Below are 17,604 nucleotides of genomic sequence, written 5' to 3'. Positions count from 1 at the left end.
GTGGATCATGACGCCATATTGGTCCTTTTGATCGACCTTTGTTGTTATTATTTATTTATTTTATTGTTAGTTGTTACAGATGGGAAAGACATAGCTGAGGGATAGGAAAGGGGGGAAAGAAAGAGAGGAAGGAAAAGAAAAACAGGGTGGGTTGTGCAAAATCCCAGAAATAAACTCTAGACAAAGCATATCTGTGAATTAAGGTGTAGGTCTATTAGGTTATGTTCTGGTGATCCTTGGGTTGGGGGATGGGTGTTCATACTGGAGTGCAAATTAAAACCAATGGAATATGGACAAGAAAAGTTCAAAGCCATCAGGTGCTCAGTTTAGAACAAAGAGAAAAGAAGACGAGGAGAAACGAGCAAAAGATACAGGACAGCAGATGTGTGATTGGATAATTGGATACAGATCACTCAATTATAAATATCAAGGATTAGCAGAGGTGATTATAAATAAATATCAAGAAAATTGACAAGAATATTACAGAGTAGAAAAGAGCATGTGTAAAAAGGGTGTAACTATTGCAGTGTTTGCAGTGTATTAGATGGATTTTTTGTACAGGAGATTGCCAGGGGAAGGAATGATTTCCTGTGTCGTTCAGTGGTGCTTTTGGGTAATCTCAGTCTCTCACTGAACGTTTTCCTGTGACTGACCAGTACATCATGGAGTGGGTGGGAGGTATTATCCATGATTGTCCTTATCTTGGACAACATCTGCCTCTCAGACACCACCCTAACAGAGTCCAGCTCCATCCCCACAACATTACTGGCCTTGTGTATCAGTTTATTTAGTCTGCTGGCATCTGTGACCCTCAACCTGCTGCCCCAGCGTACAACAGCATAGAGGATAGCACTCTGTATTTTTTTTACTCTGATTAAATTCAGTATGGTTCCGACAACTGTTTTTACAATGTGCTTTGAGGTAGCAGCCAAGAAAGGTTTAGTTTGTGCCTATGAACAGTGAACATCTGTGTGGATCAGTGGGCTTGTATTCAAAAGGTTTCTCCTTGTAACGATCTGCAAGAGGGTGTGGGGAGCCATAGCCCCATCCCCCAGGGCATGAAGGAGATCCAGGCCCCAGGAATCCAGAGGCCTCAAGAGTGTGAGAGAGGGGGCACTGCAGAGGAGGCTGCAGTGATGTGCCCATGGGCTCTGCTGGCAGTCAGCTGTGCCAGAGTGAACCAAGCCGCATTGTATAGTATACCCTATAGTAATAGATACAGAGAAAAACCCAACAATCATATGACCCCCCCCTATGAGCAAGCACTTTGGCGACAGTGGGAAGGAAAAACTCCCTTTTAACAGGAAGAAACCTCCGGCAGAACCAGGCTCAGGGAGGGGCGGGGCCATCTGCTGTGACCGGTTGGGGTGAGAGAAGGAAGACAGGATAAAGACATGCTGTGGAAGAGAGACAGAGATTAATAACAGATATGATTCAATGCAGAGAGGTCTATTAATACATAGTGAGTGAAGAAGGTGACTGGAAAGGAAAAACTCAATGCATCATGGGAATCCCCGGCAGCCTACGTCTATTGCAGCATAACTAAGGGAGGATTCAGGGTCACCTGGTCCAGCCCTAACTATATGCTTTAGCAAAAAGGAAAGTTTGAAGCCTAATCTTAAAAGTAGAGATAGTGTCTGTCTCCTGAATCCAAACTGGAAGCTGGTTCCACAGAAGAGGGGCCTGAAAACTGAAGGCTCTGCCTCCCATTCTACTTTTAAATACTGTAGGAACAACAAGTAGGCCTGCAGAGCGAGAGCGAAGTGCTCTAATAGGGTGATATGGTACTACAAGGTAATTAAGATAAGATGGGGCCTGATTATTTAAGACAATGTATGTGAGGAGCAGGATTTTGAATTCAATTCTGGATTTAACAGGAACCCAATGAAGGGAAGCCAAAACAGGAGAAATATGCTCTCTCTTTCTAGTCCCTGTCAGGACTCTTGCTGCAGCATTTTGGATTAACTGAAGGCTTTTCAGGGAGTTTTTAGGACATTCTGATAATAACGAATTGCAGTGGTCCAGCCTGGAAGTAATAAATGCATGAACTAGTTTTTCAGCGTCACTCTGAGACAGGATATTTCTAATTTTAGAGATGTTGCGCAAACGGAAGAAAGCAGTCTTACATATTTGTCTAATATGTGCGTTGAAGCACATTTCTTGTTCAAAAATGACTCCAAGGTTCCTCACAGCATTACTGGAGGCCAAAGTAATGCCATCCAGAGTAAGAATCTGGTTAGATACCATATTTCTAAGATTTTCAGGGCCGAGTACAATAACATCAGTTTTGAATTAAGATGCAGAAAGTTTGCGGCCATCCAGCTCTTTATGTCTTTAAGACATTCCTGCAGTTTAACTAAATTGTGTTATCTGGCTTCATGGATAGATAGTAGGGGTGCAACAATACTCGTATCGATATTGAACCGTTCGATACAGTGCTTTCGGTTTGGTACGCATATGTATCGAACAATAAAAATTTTTAATTTATTTTATCAAATTTCCTTCTGACGATGCTGTCTGTGTTGAGCGCTCAGTGGATCTGCGCTCGACAGTGCAGCCTAGGCAGAGTAGTTGAACGCAGATTCACTGAGCGCAGGGCAAGCTAGCGAGACAGAAGTTAAGCTGTCGTTGCAACATGGCAAATTGAACCTCCCCCACCCTCATTCAGATCTGGTGTTTGGAACTATTTTGGTTTTCATGTGACGTATGACCCTGAAGGTAAGCGCGTCATGGACTAAAGTAAAACAGTATGTTGGATGCAGAGGTGGGTCGAGTATCCAAAAATTGTACTCAAGTAAGAGTAGCATTACTTTAAAACATTATTACTCAAGTAAAAGTGAAAAGTAGTCGTCATAAAAGTTACTCAAGTAAGAGTAAAAAAGTACTTGGCGAAAAGACTACTCAAGTAGCAAGTAACTGTTTGAAATGTCCGATTTATTTTTTAAATAAATGTTATCAGACAAACAAAAATAATTAAATATACAAATTTTACCATTTTCAAAAGGAATATATGTAAAAACATCAACAAAATAAGACACAGTTCTAATTTCCAGATTTCAGTTTTTCACAACATAAAGCTTTTTTCAGCAATACCTACAGTAAATAATATAAATATATAAACAGTGCAAACAATTTCTGGTGACAAGATATGCTGTAAACTTTATATTCATTTTTGCTCCAAATGGCACAGCAGCCTCAGAGAAAACGGAACGAGGCATCTTCAGCATATGTTCATACAAGGCAGCTCAGTTTACCGTAAGTTGTATGGGTGTGCATCTATTTCTGCATATTTAGCAAAAAATGTGCCATTTCTTCACTCAGTGAGGTGATGGTTAAGCGTCAGCAGCAGTTTGCTCTCAAGGTTCTTTCTGTGAAGCTGTAACTGTTTAGCAGTGAACATGAGTCCTGCATGACTAAGAAGTTCTTCACAAGCTCCAGATGCAGGAAGAGCTGTGTTGATTTTGATCGACAGCTTCTTGATGTGAGGAAAGCCATGCAATAGATCCACACCTCCAGTGAATGGACATGAAAGGTACCTCTCCACCTCCCCTGCTTCTGGCTTTACTGACCCCATGGATCCATCATCTTCGTCGAATAGGCTGCTGTCTGTGCTGGCCTCATCCAGCTCTGAGTCTAGGTGATGTCTGATGAAGTGGAGACCTGTGGAAAGATGTATGGTTTTCAAAAGAATTAGGTCTGGTCATTATAGTGCTGTATACACTGCCAAGCTGCAGATGTTTGTTTGGAGCTAGCCTCCAAAAGCTGGCCATACACTGTGCGATTTTTGGCCCATTTTCAGCCGATTTTTCAGTCGCGCAAGCGTTTTGGGGATCGGCCCGACTTTTGCCTTAATCGTGTGTGCATCGTGTAGTATACATGGGGTAACAAAAAGCAGTTAACACCTCACGACCAGCTCCCAATCATCAATCGTATGGTCGCATGATAATCAAACCTGTTTGAAATCCTGTTGCCCCTCAACGCAGCCTCACACACTGCGCACGCACAAACACAGAAATGAAAGAGAAAAGGTGGAGCAGCACGGCAGTGCAACGTGTGTTCTGGACACAAGAGATGGAGGCACAACTTGTAGGATGAGGCAAGCTCATCCGAGTACGTAAGCGTAGAGCTGCCACCCAGGCAAAAGAAAAATAGAGCTATATCATGTTATAACGTTAAAGGTTTATTGTTCTAACAATATACTTTTCATGTTCGTGCAATACACCTTTCACGTTTGAACAATATAATATCACATTCGTACAATATAATATTTATATTGTACGAATGTGATAATTATGTATATTGTAATAACGTGATAGTATATTGTACAAACGTTATAACGTGACATAGCTCTATTTTTCTTTTGCCTAGGTGGCAGCTCTACGCTTCCGTATCCGAGGCTTTTCAATATGGCCTCACAAACTTATCACGACTACAACAACCATGAAAAGAGTTGGATGGACATTCCTGCTCAATCACAGCTGCCTGGTCAATGTTTTTCATTAGTAATTTAGCAAAGTTGATGGTGTGTGTGTGTGTGAGTGAAAGACAGAGAGAGGGAGAGCGAGGGACAGATTTTGTATGATAAGCTTCATGTTATGGACGCACAGTTTGAGCACTCAGGTCGCATCAGAGCATCGGGCCGTATAGTGTGAGACCCTGCATCGTGACCTATGAACTTCTAACCCCTGCGATTTAATTGTACAGTTTGAGCAGGAGCTGAATAACGTGACTGAAAAAAACCGCAGTGTTTGCCCAGCTTAATGCAGACTGTTTAAACTAAACAAGCTGCTGTTTGACATAATAAACCCTGTCACCGCAGTATTGCCTTCTGTTTTAACAGTTAAAGCAGTAGAGACGAGCTGTTTGCATGTGTGTGGAACTCTAGCTGTTAGCTTATAGCTCACGCTAGCTAACCAGCGAGCAGTTAAAAGGACAGCTGAAGCACCACAAAACACCCACAAACTTATCTCACTACAACATAGCGCCTCGAGCCAGCTCGAGCTCGACACAGCTGCTGTAACATAAGACTGACATCCAGCTAACCACAGCTAAAAAGATATTTAGAGAAAACTTACCGTTTCCTCAGGTTACATGAGCTGAGTTGTTTCACGCTGAAAAGTTGTTGTTTTGGCTCTCACTGAAGACACCGACACTGCAGACATAGCTGTTCTTTTGTACTGCTTTTAAGCAAAACATTCTTTGTATGTGAGGAAAATGCTGTTCATCCTCTTCAGCTCTAACGTAGACTCTGCCATGTTTTCATGTTTCTTCTTTCCGTGTGTCCGCTACTTTGAAACGCTTGGGCCGCTCAAACTGGTCATGTGACTACATGGCCACATCTCATTGGTAAAAAAGTTACCGGAAACTCCACTGGCGACATATTATCTAATGTGTTAAACTAATTATTTTTTTTAAAGTAACGAGTCGAATTTTGCAAATGTAGCGGAATAAAAGTACCGTTTCTTCTCCATAAATGTACTCAAGTAAAAGTAAAAAGTATCGTGCAAAAAAGGTACTTTAAAAGTAAATTTTTTTTCAAAAACGTACTCAAGTAAATGTAACGGAGTAAATGTAACTCGTTACTACCCACCTCTGGTTGGATGTGCCACGCAATGCTCAATTACATTGGTGGGAACTAGTGCGTTAGCGCAGTTACCTCGTTAACGTGTTGGCCGTCCAGCCCCATGCACGGGGCAATCCGCGGTAGCTCGTTAACGGAGATTTGCCGTGTTGTGGCGTTAACGTCATTTCAACGAAATTTACGCTGACAGCACTAGTGGGAACACAACGAATATGACTGCACATTTACTCCGACATCATCCTAGCGCAAAGACAAGTGGAAGCAGACAAAAACAACAAGCACGCATGCTACAAACTTTACCCGAGTCATTTAGACAGCCGTTAGCACATGATTCTCCTTATGGGGACCTGATATGTTTAATATGCTGCTGAGAATATAGCCCAGAAGAAGCGTATAGTATAGCTTTTATTTTGGAAAGAGCCATTTCTCTGTAATAAACTCTCTTTTTCAAAGATGAGTGATTCCTCAATCAGATAGATTTATTTTTTTATTACTTTGTTGTTTCAGCAACATTAAATTTAAAAACTGTACTTTTGAGTTAAAATATATATTTATAATTTTCATAAATGACAAATTAAAAAGGCATGAACGTTTTTTTTGTATCGAAAAAATATCGAACTGTGACACCAAAGTATCGAACCGAACCGTGAATTTTGTGTATCGTCCCATGTTTTGAGGGTTAAAAGCTTCATTCAGTGCTATGACTGAATTGAAATATTGCGATTAAGCTAGAATGCCAGTTTTTGCAACATGCTTACACATCCCACTGGTTAACAGTCATGATGATATTTTCTGGACCAAGAGAGTTCGAACAGAATATACCAAACTTAGAAAATAAATAGAATCAGTAAGATAATATTAATAATCAAGGCTAGGCAAGGGAGGTGTTATCTTTTTCTGTTTCTTATAGGGAAAAGAGAAGATACAAGGCAAGGTCGGACGTGAATGGAGAGAAGACCTGTAGGGAGACTGCCATGTCGCTTCTGGAAGAAGATAGTCATAATAATACTTGCTGTTGCTCGGGTATAAAACTGTACAACCTGATCCAGTGTCATCCTTCGTGTGAATATGGTTGATTTCACTACTTTATCTCATGACTTTGAATCCCCCTGAAGATACTGACAGTGAAGCACGTACACAATACTTTCAACTCTGATCTTATTTAGTTCTATTAATACACTGAAATCTCATTTGTGTCATGAAGAAAGTCTTTAATCAAACAGAATTCAAAGATCAGAAACATTTCATATATGGAGTTAAACATGAATCATTGTTTCAACAATATATTTATTGTTGTCATAAACAGACAAGAAGACAACAACAAACTGCTCCTCCCATTCAACACATGTCAGTCCATATCCCAGCAAACTAAATCATCTCCATTTACACATCAAATAGAAACATGAATCACTTGTAATGATTAGAAACTTGATAGAATTTCAAATCTAGTTTGGGGAGTCATTCAGTGAGAAACAGTGAAATGATTTTCCATGTGAAAAGGTGGACAGCAGAAACAGAAAGAAACAGTGAGAACTAAAAGAGAAACAAAGAGCTTTGGAACAACGAGGCAGCAGGAGGACAGCTGCAGTTTAACAGCTTCAACTCACTGACAGGAAACAACATTAGAAATATCATCATCCTCAACTCATCTGCTGCACTGACACTGACACCTTCAACGGCAACACCTTCACTTCATCCTCAGTCTGAATGTATGGAAACATCCTGTGAGTGAAAGTGTGTGTGAAGGTGTGTATGTGTGTGTTAGTATCAGGATCAGAGAACGACAGCTTTCCTCTGTTCCAGTCCAGATTCACTCTGATCCTCTGGAGCTTCTTCTGGACTGAGAGAGTCGTGGATCCAGCTGATGATGACCATGCAAAGTATTTACCTTTATATAACCATATTATCCATAATGCAGACAGTTTGTCTCCCTTCCTCTGCACAGACTCTGCTAACACACCCAGGTCCCACCCTGTACTCTCTCCAACCTCAACATCCCAGCTGTGAGTCCCTGAGTTAAAGCCCTCAGAGCCCAGGACAGAGCAGAACAAATCAAACCTCTCTGGATTATCAGGAAGCTGCTGCCTCTCTCCTCCATAACTCACACTGGTCAGATCTTCAGACAGGATGAGGTTTGGATGAGCAGTGTTTGGGTCCAGGATGAGAGGAGTGTAGGAGACCATGTCCTTCATGTTGTTCCAGATGTTGAAGGTCAGGTTGCCCAGGTGTTTGGCCTGGTCTATCAGAGCTCCTGAGGGCAGCTGTGGATCATCCAGCAGGGGGCAGCGCTGGACTCTTTCCACTGCAGCCTTGTAGTTGTGCAGGAATGAGACGTCTTCAGCTCTCAGCTCCTCCTCTGTGGCTCTGACTGTGTCTGAAAGAGCTGCTATCTCTCTGCTCAGAGCCTCCATCTTCTCCTTCATCATCCCACTCTTCTGCTCCTCTTCCTCCCTCAGTGCAGCCAGCCTTGCCTCCTCTTCCTCTGCTAGAAACTGGTGAAGCTTCTTAAACTGCTCCTTAATCTGCCTCTCTGTGTGTCGGGCCTGGACCTTAATGTGTTCTGCTGTTTGATCAAACTTCACTTGAACTTCTTCACAAACCTTTAACTTCTTCTTTAAGGGCTCCAGAGTTTCCTGAAGTTCCTTCTTGTGTTGTTGTGCAGCTTCATCGATGGGTCTGAATCTGTCCCTAGTGTGTTTTTCTGAGGCACAGCAGACGACACACACTGGCTGCTGATGGTCCTGACAGAAGAGTTTGAGTTTCTCGAAGTGCAGACTGCAGAGAGCCTCTGAAGCTCTCTGATCTCTCTCCTGTAAGAACGACTCACACAGGTTCTTTAAAGCTCGATTTAAAGGTGGTTCTTCCCTTGAAGATCTTTTTTTACAAACTGGACACTCGTGTGTTGGTCTCTCTCTCCACCATCTCTTCAGACAGTCTTTACAGAAGCTGTGGCTACATGACAGAATAACAGGATCTCTGAAGACCTCCTGACAGACCGGACAGCAGAGATCCTCCTCTGATCTGGAAGCCATTGAGTCTGTGAGTGAAGCTGAAAACAGCAGACAGGAAGTACAGTCAGTCCTGGCTCCCCTCCCTCCTCTACGACCTTCACTGAAACTTCCTTTGAGTCGTGTTTTTGCTCAAACTCACATTCAGTGTGTGGAGCGTCAGCAGCTTGAAGCAGCAGTGTTGGAGTTTTCCACTTTTCTCTCCTGTAGCTGGACTCACTCAGAGGAAGCTGCTAGTTTGGTCTGAACTCAGTCTGATCGTCTGTGCGTCTCTCTTTACTGAGGTTGAATAACATCCTATTTACTGGTTTTTCCCAGGTGTGTCAGGTGATGGGTGGATCTTCGTGGCACCTTTCTGTTAAATGTTTCTTTTCATCTGATTCTCAGGTATGTTAATTCCAGTGTTAAACTGTCATCCTTCTTTTACATCAAAGGTATAAAACAGGTTTTGCTCCATTTCAGTTTCACATGTCACAACATAAAGCCTTTTCTGAAGCTCAGAAAATTGTGACTCAGTCGTGCAGCTGTTTGGCAGATTTTCTTCCAGACTTTTATCTGGTTATTTGTCAGGTTCCAGCAATGGTTGTGTAATGTGTAGTGTATTCATAATCGTCTCTGATATATTTGTTGTATGGGCAGTATGTGTTCATTGTTTGATTGTGTAATTACGTGTTACACACTGGCAATGCATGCCGGGAGATGGTAATACAGTGAGTAAAGAGTTGGTCTTACCGCACACAGTGGTCCCACGTACTTATTCAGATTCAGAGTAAGAATCACACATGGTGTCAGAAGTGCTGTGTGACTTGTAAGACTCCGTACATCTGCCGAGTGTGAGGAGAAGGGGAAGGTGGAAACGAACTGCCGAATGACGACGTAGACGATTGTCCGAGGGCAGGAGTTAGCACCGCGGCTAGCACCCCCAGCGCTACGTTGAGCATCCAACCACCGAAGCCCTTTGATTTTTCCAAACCACACGAATGGACAAGATGGGTCTGTCGCTTCGAGAGATTCCGTCAGGCAAGTAATCTGTCTGCGAGCTCGGAGGAAAATCAAGTGAACACTCTCATATATTGTATGGGAGACGAAGCGGATGACGTCCTGAGAGGACTCGAGTTATGTAGTGATGTAGACCAGCGGGACTATGCTAAAGTGAGAGATAGCTTCCACAACTTTTTCATTGTCAGGAAAAATGTTGTTTATGAGCGCGCACGTTTTAATATGCGCAAACAAGAGCCGAATGAGACTGCATTCGTGACTGCCTTGCATGCATTAGCAGAGCACTGTAACTACAGACCGCTCCACGATGAGCTGATAAGAGACAGAATAGTAGTGAGCTTGGCTGACACGAGGCTGTCTGAGCGCATGCAGATGGAAAAAGACTTGGACTTGGATAAAGCTATAAATATGGCCAGGCAGTCAGAAGAAATCAAAAAGCAACAGTCAGCTTTGAGAAGTGAAACAAATGTAATGCAAGTAAATGCGAAAACAGTTGACAGAGTGATACAAAAGCACGACAAAGCGAAGTTCATCATGTTCAAAAATAAAACTGTCAAAACACAACAGCAATATAGCAAGAGACAAAGTAATAAATGCTACAAGTGCGGAGGCTCTCCACATCCGAAACCCGAGTGCCCAGCGAATGATGCAAAATGTCATTTATGTGAAAAAAAAGGTCACTACCAGCACGTCTGCAGACAAAGCAAGACAGTGCAAAGTATTGAGGAGGAAGAGGAGCAAGGTTTCTTCCTAGGCTCAGTTTCCAGTGACGGCCAGGCGTGGACAGCCATCATACAAGTGAAAGATGCAAAAATCACTTTCAAACTGGATACTGGAGCAGATGTGAATGTAATAGCTGACTCGGACTTATCAAAGATTTTTGCTAACGAACACAGACCAGTTCTCCAGCAGCCAGAAAAACCTTTGTTAGGCCCTGGAAAAACACCACTGGACGTTGCTGGTTTTACAAAGCTACAGCTCAACTACGGAGCAAAACAGACAACAGAGAAGGTCTATGTTGTAAGAAACCTGAGCACTCCACTGCTAGGCCTGCCCGCCATTACAGCTCTTGGCCTGCTGGTGCGAGTTGACGCGGTTTCAATGGACACTCTGAAGACTACTTACCCTAAACTTTGCAATGGTCTAGGGAAAGTGCAGCGGGCCTATCACATTAAACTCAAACCGAACGCTGTGCCATACTCGCTCAAAACTCCGCGAAGGCTTCCTCTGCCTCTAATGGGAAGGGTAAAGGAGGAACTCCAACGAATGGAAGAGCTTGGTGTCATTACCCGAGTTGAGGAACCAACAGATTGGTGTGCCGGCATGGTTGTTGTTCCAAAGAAAAACAGCCTTAGGCTGAGACTTTGCGTAGACTTTACCGGACTAAATGAGTATGTGTGCAGGGAAAAATATGTGATGCCATCGGTTGAACAAAGTCTCGGAATGCTCGCAGGAGCCAAAGTGTTTAGCAAACTGGATGCCAAAATGGGCTTCTGGCAGATTCCCCTGTCCGATGAGTCTGCCAAACTCACCACCTTCATCACACCCTTTGGGCGGTTACACTTTAACCGCCTACCGTTTGGGATCAACTCAGCACCCGAACACTTTCAGCGCATGATGGCGGAGGTCATCGAGGGTCTCGAAGGAGTGGTGTGTCACATTGATGATGTGTTGGTGTGGGGACGTAACCATCAGGAGCATGATTCCCATCTCCATGCTACACTGCAAAGACTGGAAAAAGCAGGCATAAAGCTGAATGTTGAAAAATGCGAGCTCTCCCAGAGCAAGGTTGCTTTCTTGGGCCACATCATAGCGGATACAGGAATCAGTCCTGACCCAAAGAAAACGGAGGCGATTACAGAAATGACAGAGCCAACTAATGTGTCAGAGTTGCGCAGTTTTCTGGGCATGGTGAATCAAGTGGGCAAGTTCATCCCCCATTTAGCTGAAAAAGACAAAGCCCTGCGAGATCTTCTTTCCAAAAAGAACGCATGGTATTGGAGAACTGACCAAGCGAGAGCTTTCAAAACATTGCGAGATGCCCTGACCTCACCCCAAGCGCTTGCAATGTATGACCCCAACAGAGACATTAAAGTATCAGCAGATGCTTCATCCTATGGTCTCGGAGGTGTTCTTTTGCAGCTGTGGAAAGAAGGATGGTGACCAGTGGCGTATGCATCGAGGTCCCTTTCTCCTACAGAACAACGATACGCACAAGTGGAAAAAGAGGCACTGGCGTCTACATGGGCGTGTGAGCGTTTTCGTGATTTCCTGATTGGTAAACATTTTTGTCTTGAAATGGACCACAAACCTCTCGTTTCCTTACTGGGAGGACAAGCTCTGGATCTCTTGCCACCCAGGATCCAGCGATTCAGAATAAGACTCATGCGTTACTCGTACACTGTGCAGTACGCCCCAGGGAAATCGCTCTGGACGGCAGATACTTTGTCCCGCTCACCTCTGAAAAAACCAATGAACCTGTCAGACAAAGAGCTAATGGAAAGCACAGACATATATGTGGACAGTACTGTAGCACACATGCCTGTCAGTTCATCATATATGCAAACACTGAAGGAACAACTGAAAAGCGACAGTGTGTGTGCTCACGTCATGGACATGTGCACCGAAGGCTGGCCAGAACATGCAAAACAAGAGCCTTTACTGCGAAATTACTGGCCTGACCAAGCCACGCTCACTGTTGAAGACGGCCTTTTGCTAAAAGACACACGGCTTGTTATTCCTTCAGCAATGAGAAACGAGGTGCTGGAAAAACTAAACGAAGGACATCAAGGTGTTGTAAAATGTAAAGCTCGTGCACGCCAAACAGTGTGGTGGCCCGGGCTGAGTCAACAAATTTCTGAGATGGTGCTCAAGTGCAAAACGTGTATTCAAGAAAGACACAATAACTGTGAGCCACTTATGCCAACAGAATATCCTGCCCACCCATGGCAGAGAGTGGGCACAGATCTTTTCGAGCTGGGGGAAAACCTACCTTCTCGCTGTTGACTATCACTCTAGATTTGTTGAGATTTCTTTGTTAAACAGAACAAAATCAAACGATGTGTCATTACTCACCTGAAATCTTTCTTTGCCCGTCATGGCATCCCAGAGGTCCTCATGTCTGATAATGGGCCACAGTATTCAGGTCAAATCTTTACAGACTTCGCAGCAGCGTACGGCTTTAAACACATCACAAGCAGCCCCAAGTTTCCGCAAAGTAATGGAGAAGCAGAACGTGCTGTGCAGACTGTAAAAAATCTTCTGAAAAAAGCAGCTGATCCTTATTTAGCTCTTCTTGCCTATAGAGCTACACCACTGCAGTCCGGATACAGCCCTGCAGAGCTTTTAATGGGCAGACGTCTGCGAACCAAACTGCTGATACTTCCATCGCAGCTGGAGCCTACACTGCCGGACGACGCACTGCTCGCTCAAAAGGAAAGGGAGAAGAGGATGATGGACATGGCAAACTTCAACAGGCGCCACCACGCAAAACCTTTATGCAGCCTGTCCCCAGGAGAGCAAGTTTAGGTGACTGATGTCAAAACTGCAGGCACTGTTATCCAAAATCACTCTACACCCCGATCATACACAGTGGAGTTACCACAAGGGACTGCGAGGCATAATCGCGTGCATTTGATTCCTTTAAGTTCACCAGTGCATGAACCTGCTAATGTGCCTGTGTTGCAGAAGCCTCAAACACCCAGTGTGATCCCTGCTACACCTGTTAACACTGATGTGGTCAGAACCAAGGCAGGGAGGGCAATAGTTAAACCTAAAAAGTTAGATCTGTGAGAGAAAAAAAAAGTTGTTATATAACTGTGTTACAATGGTTTTGTAGAGCACAGTAAAATAAATCTAAAAAGAGTTGTCAAAAAAAAAAAGAAGAAGAAAGAAATGGGAAAAAAAAGGAAACAAAAACAAAAGGTCAAAAATGTAATGCAGATTATTTGCCAGATGTTCTTGTATGGCTTTGAAAAAGAGAAAAAAAAAGAATCAAAAGGTAGTCTGGTCGAAAGTTCTGTCCTGAGAAAAGTAACATTCTGTTTTTGTTTAAAAGGGGGAGATGTGGTGTTCATAATCATCTCTGGTACATTTGTTGTATGGGCAGTATGTGTTCATTGTTTGATTGTGTAATTACGTGTTACACACTGGCAATGCATGCCGGGAGATGGTAATACAGTGAGTAAAGAGTTGGTCTTACCGCACACAGTGGTCCCACGTACTTATTCAGATTCAGAGTAAGAATCACACATAATGTAGCCGCTCAAACACAGATGGTGTTAAGATGGATTCAGTTTGTGGCTACAGATCCAGATGGAATTAGCCCCAGACCTTTGAGGAACTGTGCAGATTAGCTCTGTGAGGTTATCACATACATCTTTAACCTTAGTCTCAGTCTGCAGAGGGTCCCCATTCTGTGGAAAACCTCCTGCATTGTGCCGATCCCAAAGACAACACACCCCAACGAGCCGAACCACCTCAGACCTGTTGCCCTGACTTCACACCTGATGAAGGCCATGGAGAGGATCATACTGCACCACCTTCGTTCACTAGTCGGGAGCAATCTAGACCCACTGCAGTTTACCTACCAGCCGAACATCGGGGTGGATGACGCTGTCATCTACCTGCTGCACTGGGCCTTCTCTCAACTGGAGAGTGCCAGGTGCACTGTGAAAGTCATGTTTTGTTTTGTTGTTTCAATTTTTCCAGTGCCTTCAACACAATGCAGCCCTCAGTGCTAAGTGAGAAGTTGGAGTGGACCATCAGTTGTCCACATGGATTGTTGACTATCTTACCAGGAGGGTCATCAACAGTGTTGGGCAAGTTACTTTGAAAAAGTAATTACTTACTAGTTACTAACTACTAACTAGTTACTAGTTACTTCTTCAAAAAAGTAACTGAGTTAGTAACTGAGTTACAATATTCTAAAAGTAATTAATTACTTGAAAAGTAACTATTGCGTTACTTTAAAAAAAAAACAATTTTTAACCCTCTGGGGTCCAGGGTATAATTGATCATTTTAACTACTTTTGATTTTCCCTCCACATTTTACCTTTAATAACTATTTACTTTGCCTTGTTTGGTGTCATTCTTTTCAGCACAACCTCACATGTCTGAATTTACAGTTATGTTTTCATTTTGACATACTGTATTAACACAATTGATCTAAAATCAGACAAAAAACATAAAATCCGAGTAGAAAAAATGATATTTTTACTGTAACAACCACAAACATATTTAATGAATAATATTTAATAACTTTAAATGCAAATATAAATTGTCAATTTTAAAATCATATGCACAAGTTTTGCAAACAACAAGTTATTTGCATCCATTTACCTTTTACCTTGATTTTTTAAATAATAATTTCAAACTATTTACAGAACAATCAGCTGTTCTGTATTCAATAAGATGCCACACAAATTATTTGTGCCACTCCAAAAAAATAATTTCTGTCCACTATAAAGGAAACATCACAGCCTGATACCTGCAGGTCTGACAGCAGCAGGTGTATCACTCCTGTTTCTACCTGGAGACAGCAGTCGCCTCATTGTTCTGACACACAACGCAAAACTATCCACAACACTACACACTAACTACACAAGACAACACATTAACTACACACTCCAAACACGCTAAACGTCACAAATCTCTCACATCTCAAAACTCGCTCTCTCTCTTTTTCTGCTCTCTCTCTCTCTCTCTCTCTCTCTCGCCGTCATTCCTAAAACTTCCTCCTCTTCCTAAACAACCAAATCTCCTGTCGCCATATCATTTTTTGATTGGTCGTCATGGTGCATTTTTCCACCAACAAGAACATGCTGGATGTGGGGGTCCTTGGCTGGTGTGGTTACATGTGGTCTGCGGTTGTGAGGCCGGTTGGATGTACTGTCAAACTGTCTGAAACGCCTTTGAAGATGGCGTATGGTAGAGAAATGAACATTCATTTCACAGGCAACAGCTCTGGTATACATTCCTGCAGTCGCTCCCTCAAAAGCTGTGACATCTGTAGCATTGTGCTGTTTAGTCAAACTGCATATTTCAGAGTGGCCTTTTATTTTGGGCAGTCTAAGGCACACCTGTGCAATATTCATACTTTCTAATCAGCACATGCCACACCTGTGAGGTTGGATGGATTATCTCAAAAACGAGAAGTTCCCACTAACACAGATTTAGACAGATTTGTGAAGAATATTTAATAGTAAGAGGTCCTTTGTGTATGTAGAAAATGTTTCAGATCTTTAAGTTCAGCTCATGAAAAATGGGAGCAAAAACAAAAGTGTTGCGTTTATATTTTTGTTGAGTGTATAATGTAAACAGAATTAGTCCTAGCACTGAACCCTATGGAACTTGATATAAAAGGAAGGTTGGAGATTGGCCTATAATTAGCTAAGACTGCTGGGTCTAGAGATGCTTTTTGAGTAAAGGTTTAACTACAGCCAGCTTGAAGGCCTGTGGTACATAGCCGATTATTAAAGATAGGTTGATCATATTTAAGATTGAAGCATTAATTAATGGCAGGACTTCTTTGAGTAGTTTTGTAGGAATGGGGTCTAAAAGACACGTTGATGGTTTGGAGGAAGTAATTATTGAAGTTAACTCAGAAAAATCAATAGGAGAAAAAGAGTCTAAATGAATATCAATGGTACTGAAAGTAGCTGTAGTTAATGTTATATATTGTGAGATTATTATATTATCTTATGCCACGTTATACCCCTAATTAAAGATTGTGAAATCATTATGTAGTTTTAGTTTGCAGTATTCTCCTGACTTAGAAGAGGTGATAACTATTACAGTTATTAAACTGATTTGTATTACATTAGACTGCTGATTTATTGTGAATGAATGATATTGTTTTATGATGCATTATACTGCTGAGGTATAATAAATACTGTTTTCAGAGAGTCATCACCTTATTTGTCTGATTAGAAAAGAACAGAACATACTGCACAGGAAGCCAAGGTCATAACTTAGGCTCACTGAGAGAGAAAGAATGTGAATGTTTAGGTTTTATGACTAGGTGGAGGGGGGGGGAAGCTATAAGAATGTGAGGAACGCTCAGACACTTCGACATCACCCTCCCACGCTCATCTCCCCTCCGGATGGTTCATGCTCATAAAGTGTTGAATTGTATGGAATAAAAGATTGTTGATTGAGCATTTATACACCGAGTATTGTCCTTCCTTCAGCCCAAAGATCAAAAGAATTGGGAGAATTTAACAGATGGTTATGAGCAATGTTCCCTCTAATTTTTCATGTGTCTGATCGAACACACAAACTCCCTGAGCGATCCCTTGGACCACTGTGAGCAACAGCAGACGTGTGCAGTGCACTGTGGTCACGCCAGCATCGAATCCATCCAAGTTACATGGTTTATTAAAATAATTAAATTACAGCATTTACATTTATGTTAGACTACTTTTAATTAACTGCTTTAGCCCACTTACAATGAAAATTTAAAAAAAAAAAAATCTAGTCATTGACCTGTGTAGTATGTTAACACTATTGGAAGTAAAAATAACTTGAACTCCAATTTCGAAAACACAACTTTCTTTCTTTTTTTTTTTATAAAGCTCTGACTTGCATTATGAGTCAGAGTCTGTGGTCTGGGAGAGAGTCCTGTAACTCTGTCTGCAAAATACAGTATGTAATGACCAATGCTGGGCAATTAATTATATAGTTACTTCTTCAAAAAAAGTTACTGAGTTTGGCAAACAACAAAGTTTTTTGCAGCTATTTTTTTTATAAATGCAGCCAAGGCGTTTTTAAATAAACATTTCAAACTATTTACAGAACAATCAGCTGTTCTGCATCAAATATGATGCCACACAAATTATTTGTGCCACTCCGCTGTCACTCCTAAAACTTCCCCCCCATTTCTTAACAACTAGATGCCACGTTGCCATATCATTTTTTGATTGGTCGACATGGTACTTTTTTGGACGAATAGGAAAGGGAGAGGGGGGTGGAGTTTGTTTTTGCTCACAGGCGGAGAGTGCTTTTGTGACCAAGTGG

General features: G+C 42.2%; 1 protein-coding gene across 1 annotated transcript; it reads right to left on the bottom strand.

Moving 5' to 3' along the window:
- Positions 1-6,848: 6,848 nt before the first annotated feature.
- LOC146389655 (nuclear factor 7, brain-like) lies at positions 6,849-8,848 on the bottom strand. The gene has a single exon (XM_084922999.1). It carries the CDS (start codon positions 8,611-8,613, stop codon positions 7,222-7,224), a length of 1,392 nt encoding a protein of 463 aa, XP_084779125.1. The 5' UTR covers positions 8,614-8,848; the 3' UTR covers positions 6,849-7,221.
- Between the last annotated feature and the right edge of the window lie 8,756 nt (positions 8,849-17,604).

This window comes from Perissodus microlepis, chromosome 3 (genome assembly GCF_051167445.1).
Source record: "Perissodus microlepis isolate ML-2025 ecotype Zambia chromosome 3, ASM5116744v1, whole genome shotgun sequence".
Classification (NCBI taxonomy): domain Eukaryota; kingdom Metazoa; phylum Chordata; class Actinopteri; order Cichliformes; family Cichlidae; genus Perissodus; species Perissodus microlepis.
This window is presented reverse-complemented; position numbering and strand designations above follow the sequence as displayed.